General features: G+C 54.6%; 1 protein-coding gene across 1 annotated transcript in view; it reads left to right on the forward strand.

Annotated features, from left to right (window-relative positions):
- LOC116945193 (sodium-dependent lysophosphatidylcholine symporter 1-B-like) overlaps positions 1-11,682 on the forward strand; it is a 62,163-nt gene extending 50,481 nt beyond the window's left edge. The window contains exons 11-14 of the mRNA XM_032959451.2: positions 6,714-6,826; positions 8,523-8,666; positions 9,338-9,514; positions 10,803-11,682. Coding sequence (XP_032815342.2) covers positions 6,714-6,826; positions 8,523-8,666; positions 9,338-9,514; positions 10,803-10,854 — 486 coding nt within the window. The 3' untranslated portion in view covers positions 10,855-11,682. The remainder of the gene's footprint in view (positions 1-6,713; positions 6,827-8,522; positions 8,667-9,337; positions 9,515-10,802) is intronic.
- Positions 11,683-16,099: the final 4,417 nt, after the last annotated feature.

Below are 16,099 nucleotides of genomic sequence, written 5' to 3' on the forward strand. Positions count from 1 at the left end.
AGTCCTCGCCAGCGCAACTGCTGTGGCCGTTAAAGTGACGCACGCGTTGCTGAAACGACGCGATGTTGAAATTGCACGGCCGGCTAACGGCACACACAGACACACACACACATAGACACACACACAGACAAAGATTATACGTATAGCCTTAACAGACCGTAGGGGCAAGTGCTGTCAGCAAGCACCTATGAAGGCCGGCATGGCACACGAAGGCAGTGGTTGGCCAGCACCACGCCCGGCCGCCTTTGTCTCCCCAGTGGCGATGTTTACACACCGCACCAGGTACTCATTTGATGATGACTCGACCTAGGGAAGGCCCATGGCCGGTTTCAGATAATCGTCACTGGTGTTGGCCGTGAGCGTTAATCGAACTCGGGTCGACGGGTTCATAGCGCAGCGCGCTAACGGCTACAGTACCGCTCCCCACACACAGACACACACACACAGACATCACAATAATTAATTTATCCAGACGGACTCACGTTTCATTAGCTAAACGTGATACGTGATATCGGGGCAGCCTGTGGGAATTGTGGATCAATGATTCCCATTTTTTTAAATAGGCAAACCCCTCCACCGGTTTTCGTCTTTCAGGGTCTCGTCAGCAGAGCCTGTGTCACCCTTTTATTAGGAGTGGAGTGATGTTACCCGTCCGTTACCCGTCCCCTGCCCGTCCAGAGATTCCACACTTCGATACGATTCCTTTCCAGAATCGACGTTGGGCGTGCAATTCCGTGCGCGCATCGTGAGCATAATCGTTCATTCTACAGTCGGTGCATCCTAAAAATGGTTATAATAGTTGAAATAATTTTGTGGTATTTTGGTGTATTTTGTGCAAACGGCATCTCAAATTGCTGTGGAGTTCGTAACGCGCAAAGAGCGGTGAGGCAGCCAGAACCGGCCCCAGCTGTTGCCCAAGCTCTGTGGCCTTATATTCTGATGTTTGACCAGCTCCTTCGAAAAAGAAGTGTTGAGTCATAATGACTTTTCGTTTATCCACGAAGAATTATAAATCATCGTTCGAAAAGGAAAGTCCATCCTAATTAATGATAACTTTTTAAATCGAGGTTACGCTTGGAATATGTGGGCTATTTTTTGGTTTTCATTATCCTGTTTGAGAATTTGTCCGTTACCCTATATTAGACATGATTTATTATAACACAATTTTTACAAATCGCAGCTACCGCGTCACAGGAGAACAGCAGCCCCTGTGCTCTTGTGTTTTGGCCGCATAGGGAAATAAACGTGGGGATCAAAGGACACGTGCAGGACACTTTTCAAGAAGTGGATGGTGGCCAAAGGTCTGGACTGGCAGGCAAGGAATGGAATGTGTCCCTCTGCCTGACAGGGTCTGCAACTGGGGAGATGGGGCAATAAAATTAGTTATTGCGTAGGTGCTTGGTAGATGATTATTATTATATCGCAGAGGGAGGTGGCAGCAGCCTGGAGAATCCCTTCGTTCAGCAGTGGATTGAGCATGGCGCATGATGACGAATGGCACAATCTCGCTCCTTAGCCTTAACACGGACACCCGCGGGGGTTGGTGCGTCTGGGTGTGTTGTCATATACTCGGGAAGCCTTGTGCCAATGGAATACCGGGCTTATCCTAAACGGCTAGTACAGTATCCAGTGTCATTTTCTGTGCTATTGGTCGTTCGTCTGAGATACTGCATGGCATGTAATGAGTCATTATTTATATATGGATTGGCGAACGTGAGTCGGTGCACTTGAACGGCGTCGTTTAAATGGACCGCACCGTTTAACGTGCAGACGGGCGTCACTAACACTCGAGTTTAAACTATAATAAAAGCTGCAATCGAGGTATGTAATGGGGTTCACGTGGCGGCATGTAGGCCACGAGAGGCCGCTACATTCACTGCAATGTTGCCGTATTTTCCGGATTTATCAGACGCTCCGGGAAAAACGATATGCGTCCCACAAACTCATTCCCGGTGTCAAGAAAGCGAGACGGAAAGACCCTTCCCGTGTAGCCTGCAACAGACGCTTGGTGCAAGTGCTGTTAGCGAGCACCTAACGAAGGCCGGGCACGACACACACACGAGGGGGTGGGTGGCCAGCAACACTGCCCGGCCGCCTTTGTCTCCCCAGTGGTGTTGTTTAAACGTACGTATGTTGGGCTTACTTCGCGCCTCCGATTAGCGCGGTTGGCCACGTGCGGTGCGAAAGAAGTTCAACGTTTCGCGCAACGCGTTTACACGATGTGGCGACGTCAACGCCACTTGGCGGCTAACGGCGGCTGTCGTCGCTGTCGCGTGCAGTTCGCGGCGATAAGCCCACTGTGCCGTGAACCCCACTGATTCTATACCTGGCTGCAGATAGCGACGTGTCTGGGTGTCTGTGCTCCTGGCCACATCACCCCACCCACTTATGTCCGTTGCCAGCCTTAATTGGTGCTTACTCTTTGGTTCTATTCGGTAAAGTCACGTAGGTAAAAATAAAATAGGAAAAAATCACGACGTTTCGGCCACAACACAAGTGGCCTTCATCAGGTGAAGGGACCGTACTGTCCAGAGGACAGCGTTTGAGTGAAGACAGCAAGCCCAGGTCGCGTCCTTTAAGCTGAGTGGGAGGAAAAAAAAAGGTGCTCTCTGACAAGCCCTCCCCTCCCCCCCCCACAGGCTGTGTTTGGCGACACGGGCGACCATTGCCTTTTTACTTCTTTGTTTTTGGAGAGCAACGATAACGCACGCCTCACCGTCTATCTCTGCGTGCGTTATCTAAGTAGGCTATGGGGTGGGGGTTGCGCGTTGATGACATTGCCAGCGTGCGGGTGAAAGTTCGCTGGCGATACGTTGCAGATAATTCCAGCTGTTTGCGGGGACTTCCACGCCGCGTGCTCGCGCACACGGACGCAGGTCAATGTTCAGGCACCGATCTGCGCCGGGTCTCCACGTGGCAGAGGCCACTTCGCGGAGCCTTTCCCAATATTTGTCCGCGACCAAAACAACATCGCCGACGGGTTATTCCTCGTCGTACGTCCGGGCCAGGGTTAACGTGTTTCTTTGAAACTTTCTTTTGTCATCGGAGGAACTACTCGGACACTTCCGAACACCGCGAAGATGTTTGTTTTTTCTTTCTGTGACCAACGAAGCGTCAGATGTTTTGTTGTACAGCCCAGGGCACACACGCCTGGGTGCACCTCCCGATTAAAAGCGATTGGCCACGTACGGTGCGAAAGAAGTTCAACATGCATACGTTAATGAAGCAAGGCCATTTACTCGGGCGCAAAATAAATCCGGCGCAAATGCGCAGTGACGCGTCACGAGAACGGCTGATGGGCGGTGAGAGACGAAACTCGAATGGCGGTGGCGACCGGGGGAATGACGTGAAGGGAATCGGAGAGAGATGGCAGAGTTCTGGAGGTCGCGACCGGACAAGAGCGGCCGAGGAGGAGAGAGGGGGGATGTATTGGGAGTGAACGGGGTGGGAAGTTACAGGCTAACAACGATGACGACGACGACAGTCGAGGAAAGCCTCGCCGAGTCTCGTGACAATTTTTTTTTCAGGAGGTGCCTCTTGATAGGTTTTTTTTTTGTGTGGTGGAAGTTTGGAGAAATCCGTTTTTTGGCTTGCGTGGTGGCTCCTCGCGGACGCTGACGGCCGTCCACGTCAGGATGACAGCCCCCCACGTCAGGGTGACAGCCCCCCACGCAGCCCAGCGTCTCGCCGCCTCCTAGTGGCGACACAGTGCCACCGGCAGGCTGGGAGTGACACCTGCAGGCTGGGAGTGGCACCTGCAGGTTGGGAGTGGCACCTGCAGGCTGGGAGTGGCACCTGCAGGCTGGGAGTGGCACCTGCAGGCTGGGAGTGGCACCTGCAGGCTGGGAGTGGCACCTGCAGGCTGGGAGTGGCACCTGCAGGCTGGGAGTGCCACCTGCAGGCTGGGAGTGGCACCTGCAGGCTGTGAGTGGCCAGCGATTTCCTTGCGCAGAGGACGAGAAACAAAGGTTGAAAAAATAAGCAGAGGCGTGTTTTTTTTTTACCCTTGCTGGCAATGCAACAGGAGTTCAGTTAAGATGTTCTAACACCCAACAGAATCATTTTGCGAGTAATCAAGTAACTGCATTAACCACACGCAGTCCTTGTGGTGAACATGCACACGAACTTGCTCTGATAATAAATGATGCATGGTCTTTGAAACTGATTGTCCTACACCAGAGACAGCGGCCTTCTCTATGGCCGATTCTCACCACCAGTGTCAGACCAGAGAACAATGCCAAGATGCGAACCGGACAAAGACAGCGCCACACGTGTCAGAGCGCTCATAGCTCGCGGTGAGCAGCTATGAGAATAAAGATTATCCTCCCAGACTATATATGGCCACCGTTGCAGTGGTTCTCAACAATTGTTTGGGCGACTGTGTACCCCCCCCGCCTTGTTGAATTTTGTTTCGACCGAGCAATCCAACCCAACATGGTTCTGAGAAATACATCTATGGATAATGAACCTCAATATTTTACTGGTAGGAAATGTAGTGGACTGGAAGCCCAACCGGGATTAATTCACAGGAGGCAGGGGATTAATTGTGTATGTCTGTGGATGTCTGTCCACGTGTATCCGGACACCCGGATATATAACAAATGCGCTCCTAGTGGGCATTACTGGTAGGAAAAATTTCCTACCAGCCCCCTCCGCAGGAATGTGTTAACCAATGTCCCATTTTGTGAGGTATCCCGAACTCCGCTAGTAACTGCAAAAGCGAATGTCGGAACAAAAAAAATAACGGACGCTCTCGCACGCGTGACGTTATTTGCCCGCGCTCCGTGGTTACTCTTGGAAGCCCGCATTGTTTACGACCGATGCATTTAGAAGGCTCTCTTATATCCTTTCTGGGTCGTCGTACGGATTCAAATTGCTACCGCAGTTATTTTATCTTGGCAGTGATTATTCACCAACGCCACCTCACGCGTGAGTGAGAGCATTTCACAACATTTATAATTCGCCTCGCGGTACCCCCGGGGGTAGTGGGGGGGGGGGTCCGGGTACCCGCGGTTGAGAGCCACAATAGTCTGGTTGGCCAAGTGCCGTTAGCGAGCACCTGTGAAGGACCGGCAGGGCACAACAGCCACCACGCTCAGTCCACCTTTGTCTCCCCAAGAGCACCCGTTTGAGGCCAACGCGACCTAGGCAGGAGGTCCAGGAACCGGTTTGGATAATACCGCCGTGATTGGGAATCGAACTGGGGTCACCAGGTTCGTAGCGCAACCCATGATGATTATTTCATCATACTTGCTGGTGAGTGCGGGTTGAAGGTTGGGGGGGGGGGGGAATTTATTTTGCAAATCGTGATGTCACAATGACCCACGTGGGGTTGAGCCCCCATCTGTCGTCAGACCTCGGAAGCTAAGCAGGGAATTTTGAGCCTGGTTTGTACTTGGCTGGGAGAGACTGCCTGGGAATATAAAAAAAAACAGGCGCTGTAGGATTGGTGACTGAGGGCAAGGGAGTCTGGCTGTCTGTGTACGCGATGGATTGCTCAATCTATCTGTGCGGAGTTCCACGTGGTGGCTCTCCTCCCACACGAAGCCAAAGTTATTGTTCGTGGAAATCGGCCAAAACGTCCCGATGTGGCGAGAATCTCCTGACAACGAGACTCCGTGAGGATTTTCTTCGATCAGGAACATTGCTTTTATGCCTACCCCATCTTAAAAAAAGTAAAAATAGCATCCTCTAAATGTTAATAACATAACATCACTCCTGCCACCTCCACTCGCCCTCCCCCCCCCAGCAAAAGCCACTGTTATACTATACTTATATACTTATGTGCCCTCCCACATTGAGCATTGTGGTTGTGTGGTCAAAAAATCCCCATGACCTGCACGGCGTGGGGGCGGCCTTCATCCAGCCGTATATTGACACACAAGCTGTGAAATATTATTTTATTATTTCATATTCAGTTCAGCGCGTAGGCTATCGTGTTATTGCTTTGCATTAAAATATTAAAATACGAATCACGTAGCATCGCCAGCCAATGAATACCAAAGATTTTGGATTAGAACGGTTGAGTTTGATATTAAAACCGAAACATAAACGAAAATTAATGTTATACTGCCCTCCGCTGGCTGTGTTTTGGTATTACGATGTCCAATGTATGGAACGGCAGCGTAGCGGTTAGCGCTACGCTGCCGTTCCATACACCGAGCTCAATTCCTGCTAACGGCCAACACCGACGACGATTATCTGAACCGGTCCTGGGGCCTTCTCCCCTAGGTCGACTCGGCCTCAAATGAGCACCCGGTACGGTGCGTACGCATCGCCAGTGGGGAGGCAAAGGCGGTCGGGCATGGTGCCGGCCATCCACCCCCTGGCGTGCGGTTCCGGCCTTCGTAGGTGCTACTCGCTAACAGCACTTGCCCGCTACAGTCTGTTAAGGCTGTCCAATGCAGTACAGATATTCGATTCAGACCCATGGAGTCATTGATTTTTTGTTACATTGTGGGTGGACGATAGCACCGCTAAGCGGCTGCGCAGGTGACGTGAACCCGTGACCAACGCCGTCGTGTACGAATTGAAAGGGCGCTTGCTTTTCCCCGGGTGCTTGGCTTCCTGCGGCGGTGGCTACGCTCCGCCAGGCGGTGAGTGGCTGACCCTGTAGGATTCGAGGCTACGTCGACCGGTGGCGTCGTCTTCTCACCCGTGTGCCGCCCTTGTCTCCTCCTCCTTTCCCCCCCCCACCGTCTTCCCGTCCACAGTGGATCTTTCCGTTCCTCTGCATCCTCTACTTCATCTCCGATAACCTGGCGGTGGCCTACATTGTGGCCGCTGCGTCGGGGATCAGCGTGGCAGCCGCGTACCTCCTGCCCTGGTAAGCGGTGACCTGAACCAGCTTCCCGTTCAGTTTCGATCGCGTACGTTCGCATCATCGGAACGGGATCGATTCGCGAACGGAACCGGAAAGTGAAAGGCCGCACGGCAGGGGGTAGCGGCACAGTTGTTAGGGTGCGGTTGTGGTCGCGGCGAGTACGTTAGTGTCAGCGCTACGGCCTCTCTAAATAAAAACAACGCTAACCGGCCTGGGCGTTCATTACATATTTAGCCTGATTTTAAATGCCGCCAACACCTTCGCTCGAATCGGACGGTGGTCACAGTGCCCTCCACTTGAACACATCGTCAACCAGCACGCTGCACCATGAACACCCCACACGCTGCAGCATGAACACCCTACACGCTGCACCATGAACACCCTACACGCTGCACCATGGACACCCTAAACACTGCACCATGGACACCCTAAACACTGCAGCATGAACACCCCACACACTGCACCATGAACATCCTACACGCTGTACCATGAACACCCTGCACACTGCACCATGAACACCCTACACGCTGCACCATGAACACCCTACACGCTGCACCATGAACACCCTACACGCTGCACCATGAACACCCTACACGCTGCACCATGAACACCCTACACACTGCACCATGAACACCCTACACACTGCACCATGAACACCCTACACGCTGCACCATGAACACCCTACACGCTGCACCATGAACACCCTACACGCTGCACCATGAACACCCTACACGCTGCACCATGAACACCCTACACGCTGCACCATGAACACCCTACACGCTGCACCATGAACACCCTACACACTGCACCATGAACACATCCGCACGCTGCACCATGAACACCCTACACGCTGCAGCATGAATATCCTGCTTGCTGAGAATCCTGATACTCTGACTTCACGAACTACAAGCCTCGGCCATGAACCCGTAGACGTGGACTACGAACCCACAAACCTGACTTAACAACCCAACAAACCCGCACCACGAGACCACAAACGCAGGCTGGACCGCAGGTGACGCCGTGAATTATGTCGCCTCCTCGAGGCCCCACGGGAAGGGTGTATTTAACAACTGTTGCACGGCGATGATCCGCCAACCCTCGCGTTTGCTGCCTCGACGGGCTCTGGATCACAGCAGCCACATGCGGCGGTGGCGGCGGCGGTGGTGGCGGTGGTGGTGGCGGTGGTGGCGGTGGCGGCGGCGGTGGTGGTGGTGGTGGCGGCGGTGGCGGCGGCGGCGGTGGTGGCGGTGGTGGCGGTGGTGGCGGTGGTGGCGGTGGTGGCGGTGGTGGCGGTGGCGGCGGCGGCGGCGGTGGTGGCGGTGGTGGCGGTGGCGGCGGCGGTGGCGGCGGCGGCGGCGGTGGTGGCGGTGGTGGCGGTGGTGGCGGTGGTGGCGGTGGTGGCGGTGGCGGCGGCGGTGGTGGTGGTGGTGGCGGCGGTGGCGGCGGCGGCGGTGGTGGCGGTGGTGGCGGTGGTGGCGGTGGTGGCGGTGGTGGCGGTGGTGGCGGTGGCGGCGGCGGCGGCGGTGGTGGCGGTGGTGGCGGTGGCGGCGGCGGTGGCGGCGGCGGCGGTGGTGGTGGCGGTGGTGGCGGTGGCGGCGGTGGTGGCGGTGGCGGCGTATCCACCGCGCGGCCGCCCCGGCGATAAACGGCACAACGCCGGCCCGGTTTGTCCGCTAACCGTGTTTTTGTTTGTTGTCAGGTCCATGCTTCCGGACGTGGTCGACGATTTCCGCCTGAAATACCCGGACATGAAGGGCATCGAGGCCATCTTCTACTCATTCTACGTCTTCTTCATTAAGTTCGCCTCCGGCGTATCGCTCGGGGTGTCCACGCTCAGCCTCGAGTGAGTTGCTTGCCCCCCCCCCCCCCCGCCCGCCGGCTAAAACGAGTACCGCTTTGTGTAATCGGGAAGGCGAGGTTGCGCAAGAGGTGGCGCTCGTGGACAGGGGACGCTACTGCCAGCGCGGGCACGTGCCGAGATTGCCGATGCGGTACAAGGAAACGATTACATGTTTCGCGTGACCGGGCAACTCTGAGGGCGCCGAATAGAGTTGCGGTTCACGGACGTAATCCAAAGGTAGCGGCTTGTGATGGAGGGGAGGAGGAGGTGGTGAGCTCACCGAGACGGGCGTAGCAGTGGAAGAGAAGACCAAAAGCCGGACGGTGGTGTGCCGGTGACTGGTCCCGTGAGGATGTTTCGGCTGCCTACACGAGCGAGGGTTTGCACGAAGGCAAATCTGGCGGCGGTGGCGATGCGAATTTTTGTGGTCCTTGGAAGGGCGTCGATTGTGTCGCGGGTGGAGGACGCGGAGCCGGTATTTATGATTCTTAGCAGACTTTGGAGATAATTGGTAGACACTGGAGTCTGTGCTCAGAACCCGGCAACCCCGGATTCAGTTAGCGGCCGGGGACGGAACCCAAGTGGCCGGGTTCTCAGCGCGGTGCGCGAGCTTGCTCGCGACGGTGCTAACCGCGGCGCCGTCCGTCCGCCCGTCCGTCCGCCCGCCGGCGCAGGTTCGCGGGCTACGTGACGAACGCGTGCGAGCAACCGCCTACCGTGTCGATGACGCTGAAGCTGCTCGTGGTGCCCATCCCCATCCTCCTCATCGTGCTCGGCCTCCTCATCTTCCGGACGTACCCCATCGACGAGGCGCGACGCAAGCGCACCAGCGAGGAGCTGTTGAAGCAGAGGTGGGCCCGAACCGTTGTTTGCGTCACCCTTTCGGCCGTCGGTCGGTCGGTCGGTCGTCGCCGCACGTCTCGCTCGCGTTTTGTCAACCCCCGATCTGCGTTCTCGCCGAACGAGCAAAGCCATGGTTGGTGATAACCACAATTACAGCAAAACCTTGGATTGCGAGTAACTTGGTTTGCGAGTGTTTTGCAAGACGAGCAAAATGTTTAATTAAATATTAATTTTATAAACGAGCGAGGGTCTTGCAATACGAGTAGTAGTACGTGTATACCCTTTGTATGCCGAGCGTCACGTGATCACAACTGATATACGAGTGCTTTGGATTACAAGCACGTTTCCGGAACGAATTATGCTCGCAATCCAAGGTGTTACTGTAATTGGGATTTCCTCGTTTAATCCAGGAGAAGTCGCCCTGAGTCGCCGGGACCCCTTTGTTTTCCGAGGGGTCCTGCCGCCGCTCGGCCACATTGGGTGTTCATTCCGGAGATGGGTCCAGCCAATTAATGATGACGAATTGTTGTTTATTATTATTATTATTGTACACGTGTGGAGTGGGGGTGGAGGGTGGAAACCCGGAGAAAACTCGCGCGCAAGGGGGCAACGCTCTATCAACGTACAGTTGGAGACGGATGGCGATCAGTCCCGAACTTCGCTTCTCGTGGCTAGCCAGCCCCGGCCGGCTGCCTCTACAGCGCCCGATTAGAGGCTGCCCACTCGCAGCGGCGGAGCCACCGAGTAGTCCCCATCGGTTTCGTTGATGACGGAACCCGGGGAAGTGGGGGGGGGGGGGTGTTTGGTGAGAGTGCCCAGGCGGGTTCGCTCCGATTTCTCAGCGCATCGCCCTTCTGCTTTCCCGCCATTTTTTGTTTGTTGGATTTGTCGTTTCGTTCGCCCAGGCCGCTCGCACCGTTGGTTTAATTCGAGAGGCTATCCTTGGTCTCTCGCGTTTCTGTATTCGTTATGAGACGGCGGCGGTCACCGCATCGCGCCGCTTTCAGATGCTCTTCTGCGGCCGTCTGGAACGCTCTTCCTTCCGACATTAGGAAGCGCACTGGAGCTATGCACTTTTTAATCTATATTGGACATTCATTTCTTTAGAAACTGATTTTTTGCGTGTTGATTTGTTGCCCTTCCACCGCGTCTGCAATTAGCGCGGCTGGCTGCGTTCGGTGCGAGGGAAGTTCGACACAGATACGAAACGACACCTGGAGGTTGGGCGTCCGCGTTCGTTGCTGGCGGCTTCGCGGAGCTGACCCGAGCTCTCGACGTCTCTGCTTTATTTTTCAGAGCGGAGAAGGCGCCGCTCGAGCTGACCGAGGAGAGACAGAGCAACGTCTGATGACGGTGACTGCGAGCGTTCCTGGCGATGGCCGGAGGCGCCAACCTCCGTCCGTCGCCACCTCGCTCGCTCGCTCGCTCGCCCGCGTGGCGGCGGCGGCGGCGGCGGCGGCGTCGGCGAGAGGGGTGAGGAGCGATCCACGCCGAGGTGGGGTGGGGTGAGGGGTGGGGTGGGGGAGTTGGAGGGGTTGAGGCCCGGCCTCGCACCGAGCATAACGAAACAAAAAATCCACGTCAGAGGAAACAAAACAAAACTGTTCTACCGATGCGTTATTTGTCCCGACAAGCACCGAAGGGCTCGAGGTGGTTGGGGGGGGGGGGGGGGCGGTACGAAGTTGGAAGAGTTGCGCTGTGGGGGAGTTCCCCCGAGCAACGATTGGAAGTGCCCGTCGAGGCCCTGCAGGATCCGCTGTGGCGCTGGTCTCACTCGCGCCCGCACGGCAAGCTGGGGAATCCGCGTCTCCTCTCGTTACAACGTTTTTGTTGTTATATATATATGTATGTATACGCATACGATGTTTTATTACGTTTTATTTTTCCCGGTTTTTTTCTCCTTCGCTTTCACTTTTTTTAAGTGTTTGAGAAAATGAGAAAAATGAGCATTCCCGCGGCTCCCCCACCCCCCGAATGGTTATTAGTGAGGTGTACGGTGTCTAAAGCACAACAACATCCACTTGAAAATATTTTCCCCCTGGAACAATTTTTGTTTGTCCGAACCCGCACACCGCTTCCAGCAGCGAGGAGGTTTAAAAAAAAAACCCAGCTCCTCCGTCGTGCTCCGTAAAGCTTACCAACAAAATACTGTACTCTCAGGAATGCCGGTGGGGGGGGGGTGGTGGGGGGGGCCTTGGGGGGGCTGGGGGTGGGGGGGGGTGGCCGGAAGGTGTTTCGGAAAAAAACGACAATATTTGCCTTTTCCAAGATTGTGACGTTTACTTCCCGCGTGGGCTATTGATGGTTTGCACTAACAGCGATGAGCGTCGTTAGCTATCGTGGGGGGCGGGGGGGGGGTTGGAGGGGGGGCGGGCGGTCATCTGCAGTATAAATGTCACGGTTCGTCCGAGAGGTATCACTCGACGCAACCGCATTATAGCGACGTCACCCGTGACCCATGAGGCCAACGGGGGGGTGGTGGTATCATCCTTCCACCCCCAGTGCGCAACGTGTACAAGAACACGGAACCTTTTTTTATGTTATTTAATTTTATTTGCTGATTGCGTCACCATTCGAGAAGTTTAATTGCGATCGTCACTGAGACCCTAAATTATTTCCCATCGCCCCACACAGCGATTTGATGTATTGTCAGATTTCTGGGTTCGGGGGATTTTGATTTAAAGACATATCTATAGTTTTTTTTTTTCTATCGCGGTGAAAGTAAGCGGCCACAGCAAGGGTCACGTGAAGCCATAAATGAACTTGATGGTGGAAAATAATACACACAGACACAGCGTGTTCGTGACCACAGTAAGGATCTTTACATTTTATAACAGCGCCTTTCACAGCGAAATTATCACGGTGCCGCGCGCAACAAAAGACGAACTGCACTCCCACGAATGAATAAATTCCACACGGAACGCAACGCAAGCCGATGATGACGATAACTACGCTCGCAAGTACGTATGCTGAAAAAAACAATAATGAACTACAATCTATAAATAAACAATGACAGTTGTGGTGAAATCGAAACGGACCGCAGGAAAATAGTCGCCAACAGCCGCCACCCGCCACGCTTACGGCTACAAAGGCGGGCGACTTTCGTGTCGGACGACCCTTTACAACCGGTTGCGAGCAGTCGCGCAACTTGGGGTCGCGTGCCACTGAAACCGCTTTTTGTGTTGGACGACTCTTTGCACACCGGTTGTGAGGAGTTGCGCAACTTGGGTAGCGTGCAACTGGAATCTCTCATGTCGGCGTTTCCGTAGCCGGTTTCTCGCAGGAGACGACCGACTCGACTTTGAAGCGTCGCTCGGCAGATTTGAAGCGATGCGCGCGCTCCGTTCACCGCGCGTCGCGATCCTGAACGCGCCGGTTATTTGTTATTTTTTCTTCTTCTTCTTGTTGTTGCACAACTGCTCGCACGGATGTGGACAAAGCAGCCGCTCGACGATGATTAGGTTGGCGCCTCTAAGCTTGCACGATCGTTTGTTTGTAGTCAAACGTGCATCAATATAAATGCCGGCAATGAGCTTACAAATCACGGCAGAGAGACTCGCCGATTCGCCCGTTTCCGCGAGTTCCTCTCTCGTCGTGGTGCGATAACCGTAATTTATTTACGTCCGTTTTAGAGTCTTCGTGTTCACATGAAATTAATTTGAAGCGCACCTGGCCATAGGGAATAATTACAGCTTAGCGTCCCCCTCCCCGTGCTGTCGGCACGTTCCACACGGGAGCAGAAGCCCCGACTTGTCTCGAAGACGCGGAGAGAGAGAGAGAGAGAGGTTCCCCAAGGGCGTTGGCAATGCCGGTCGGAAATAATCGGCGAAACTCTCGCATCGCAGGGTCGTGAGAGAGGGGCGGGTTGCGGTGGTTTGGCGCGGCCGTCATCCGGCAGTGGATTGACCACGGCTGAGGACGATGAGGATTTAACAATCGCGAGAGGCAACACGAGACTCTGCCCGAAAGAGCGTCGGGGGAGCGGCGTCAACCTCTGTCTCGGCGATCCTGAGCCACTTGTCGGAAGTCATGGGAGATGGGAATGGGATCGTTCCGTCTGTGTGGTGGGGCTTTTTGTTGTTGTGTTGCTTGCTTGCATGTGGGACAAATCTGCAGTTCCCGGAGAATCCCAACCGTGAGCTCATTGAGGGGGGGGGGGGATAATGACGGCCACAATGATACGGCGGTGAGCAGACCCATTTGGTGTGGGTGCTGCCATCTCCTGGCCGCCTGCGAGACCCCTTTGGGCAGTGTGCGCGATCCTCTCGCCGGGCTTCCAGAAGCAAAATTGCCAACTCGTTTTGCTTCGCGTTTATTTCACGACCGAGTGCCTCTGCTCGCATGGTCAATATTTCTTCTGACTTGAACTTACAGCCGTGGTAATTATTTGTTTTGTTGTTTTAGGGGTGATAGGGTGGCTCCAGATGAGTGCTGATCCCCGCCGCAACAACTCGATGCGAGTGCCTCTAACCGAACCGACGAGCAGAAACGGAGTCGCCTGCGGTTTTAGAGCAGCTCCATCGGGGAGCCGTGGTACCGGGATGTCATCTCCGTTGCCCGGTGTGCAGGAGGTCGTCGGTTCGATCTCGACCCTGACGCCTGCTGTTGTATATTTGGAGTTTGCACGTTCTTCCCGTAGTCACGTGGATTTTTCTCCGGGTCCTCCGGTTTATTCCCCTCCACATTTAAAATCGACGTCACGCGTTCAGAGTATTTGGCCGCTGCTATTAATTTCCACACGATGGGCCACTTCGTTTGGCTTATCATTTGCAATAGCCAGGTCGCTTTCGAAAAACAGCTACAGTGCTCAGTGGGGTCTTATCTGCTAAGGTGAACATTGTTGAGACAAACGATGGAGCAAATAATGCTGCCAAAGTAACCAATCGGCACGCGGTCCGTGGCCTCTACTAATTTACCTGTAAGTTTTAAGTGAATAACTAACGGGGCCCTGACGTCAATACTGCAAGGGCACGCGTATTGTTTTGATCGCGTTCCGCTTCCTATTTGAGCGAGCGTTTTTTTATTTTAAAACCGACGCTGCTACTGCTGCTATTCTCTTTAGTTTCCTTGCGAATGCTTCGAGACGGTGTCCGTTTCTCGTATGTACGTACGCGAGTACATACTCCGTGAGTGCGTCCGTGAGGACAGACTCTGTTTGAATTGTGTTTACATAGCACCAACTTGGCCTTGCGGTTAACATCTGAGCCCTTTGCGTGTTAATGTTTTTTTTTTATCCGATGATTACGGGAGGCGTGGCACTTGGCCATTACGATGCTTTATCCAGCGTCGCCGTTGTTGGTAACGTTAGCACCAAGGACATCGCGAGGGAGGGAGGGCGGGCGGGCGGGCGGGCAAAGCTTTCAACGCGCCACCCATGCTCACATTTGCAGTCCACTTGTACACAGTCCGCAAACGAGATTTCGCGCCTCCGATCAGCATGTACGGCGCGAACGTGGTTCAACATGCGTACTCATACACGGATGGCTAATGCTATGTTTGGGCTAACGACATTAATGCTGGGGGAGGGCGGGGGGGGGTTTGAAGCTTAGACCGATCGATGAATAAAGCGCCGCTCTGATGTCACAATCGCCAGTTTGTGACGACGTCACATGGCGTGCTGGGGTCAGAGTTCGCGGAGCGCGCGTGGTTTTTAATTTTTTGAGGTGGGTGGGGGGAGGAGAGCGGTCTCCGAGTGCGCCGACTCTCCATGCCGTCGCGTGTAGACCGCCCGGAAGTATTCGTCCGCCCCGGTTGTAAAACTCGTGCCGAGTTGGGAGCTCTCTGAGAAACCGTGGTGGTTTGTTCGACCGCAGCGCCGCGTACGGCGCTGACGACCGCGGCGGCGGCACGGATCGTCGCGCACGGAACGGCAGCGTAGGGCTCCGGGATGGTACTCGTACGCTTACGAATCTACAAAAGCTAGATCATGATCGATGTTCTTTTTTTTTTGCACCCGTGACGACCGTGGTAAACGTGCCTAACATTTTACTGTCGGTGCTAGTCTTTGGAGTGGGGGCTTCACCCAGCAGTGGATAGAGCACCCATGGCAGCTGTAGGGGAGTCCACGAAAACAAAGGAAAACAAACCTAATTATCCACGGGGGTTACCCGCGATGCTCTACTTCGCGGACGAGAGAGACAATTAAAATAGGCGGGCACCCCCACGGGGATAACTGGAATCTGTGATTCCCACCTTCCCCCCGCAACACCACGTGGCCGCGGATAAGTCGGAGTCATCGCGCAGTGAGATCTCTGGCATGGTCCGCGTTGATGAGTTGGTACGGCGGTGTACATTCTTGCGTCCATCCCGAGCGCATTTCTGGGGGGAGGGGGGGGGGTCGGTTAGATGTTCGTTGTTGTTGAGCGCTTTAAACGGGCGGCCCTTGAGGAATGACCGTGCGGGGCCTCAGGAATGCCATCGCTGCGAAATGGGCATACCTCTTCTGACTTCCCGAGAGAAAGAAAAACAAAACGACAAAAAAACACTGCCTTTCACAAAACGAATATCTGTCCAGGTGAAGTATTGCGACAACGTATTTACGGTACTTGGGAATACTTGTCAAGTTAAGGGTACCCGGATGCGTTGATTGGTAG

Source organism: Petromyzon marinus, chromosome 23 (assembly GCF_048934315.1).
Source record: "Petromyzon marinus isolate PM22_M1 ecotype Great Lakes invasive population chromosome 23, UKy_Petmar_22M1.pri1.0, whole genome shotgun sequence".
Taxonomy (NCBI): domain Eukaryota; kingdom Metazoa; phylum Chordata; class Hyperoartia; order Petromyzontiformes; family Petromyzontidae; genus Petromyzon; species Petromyzon marinus.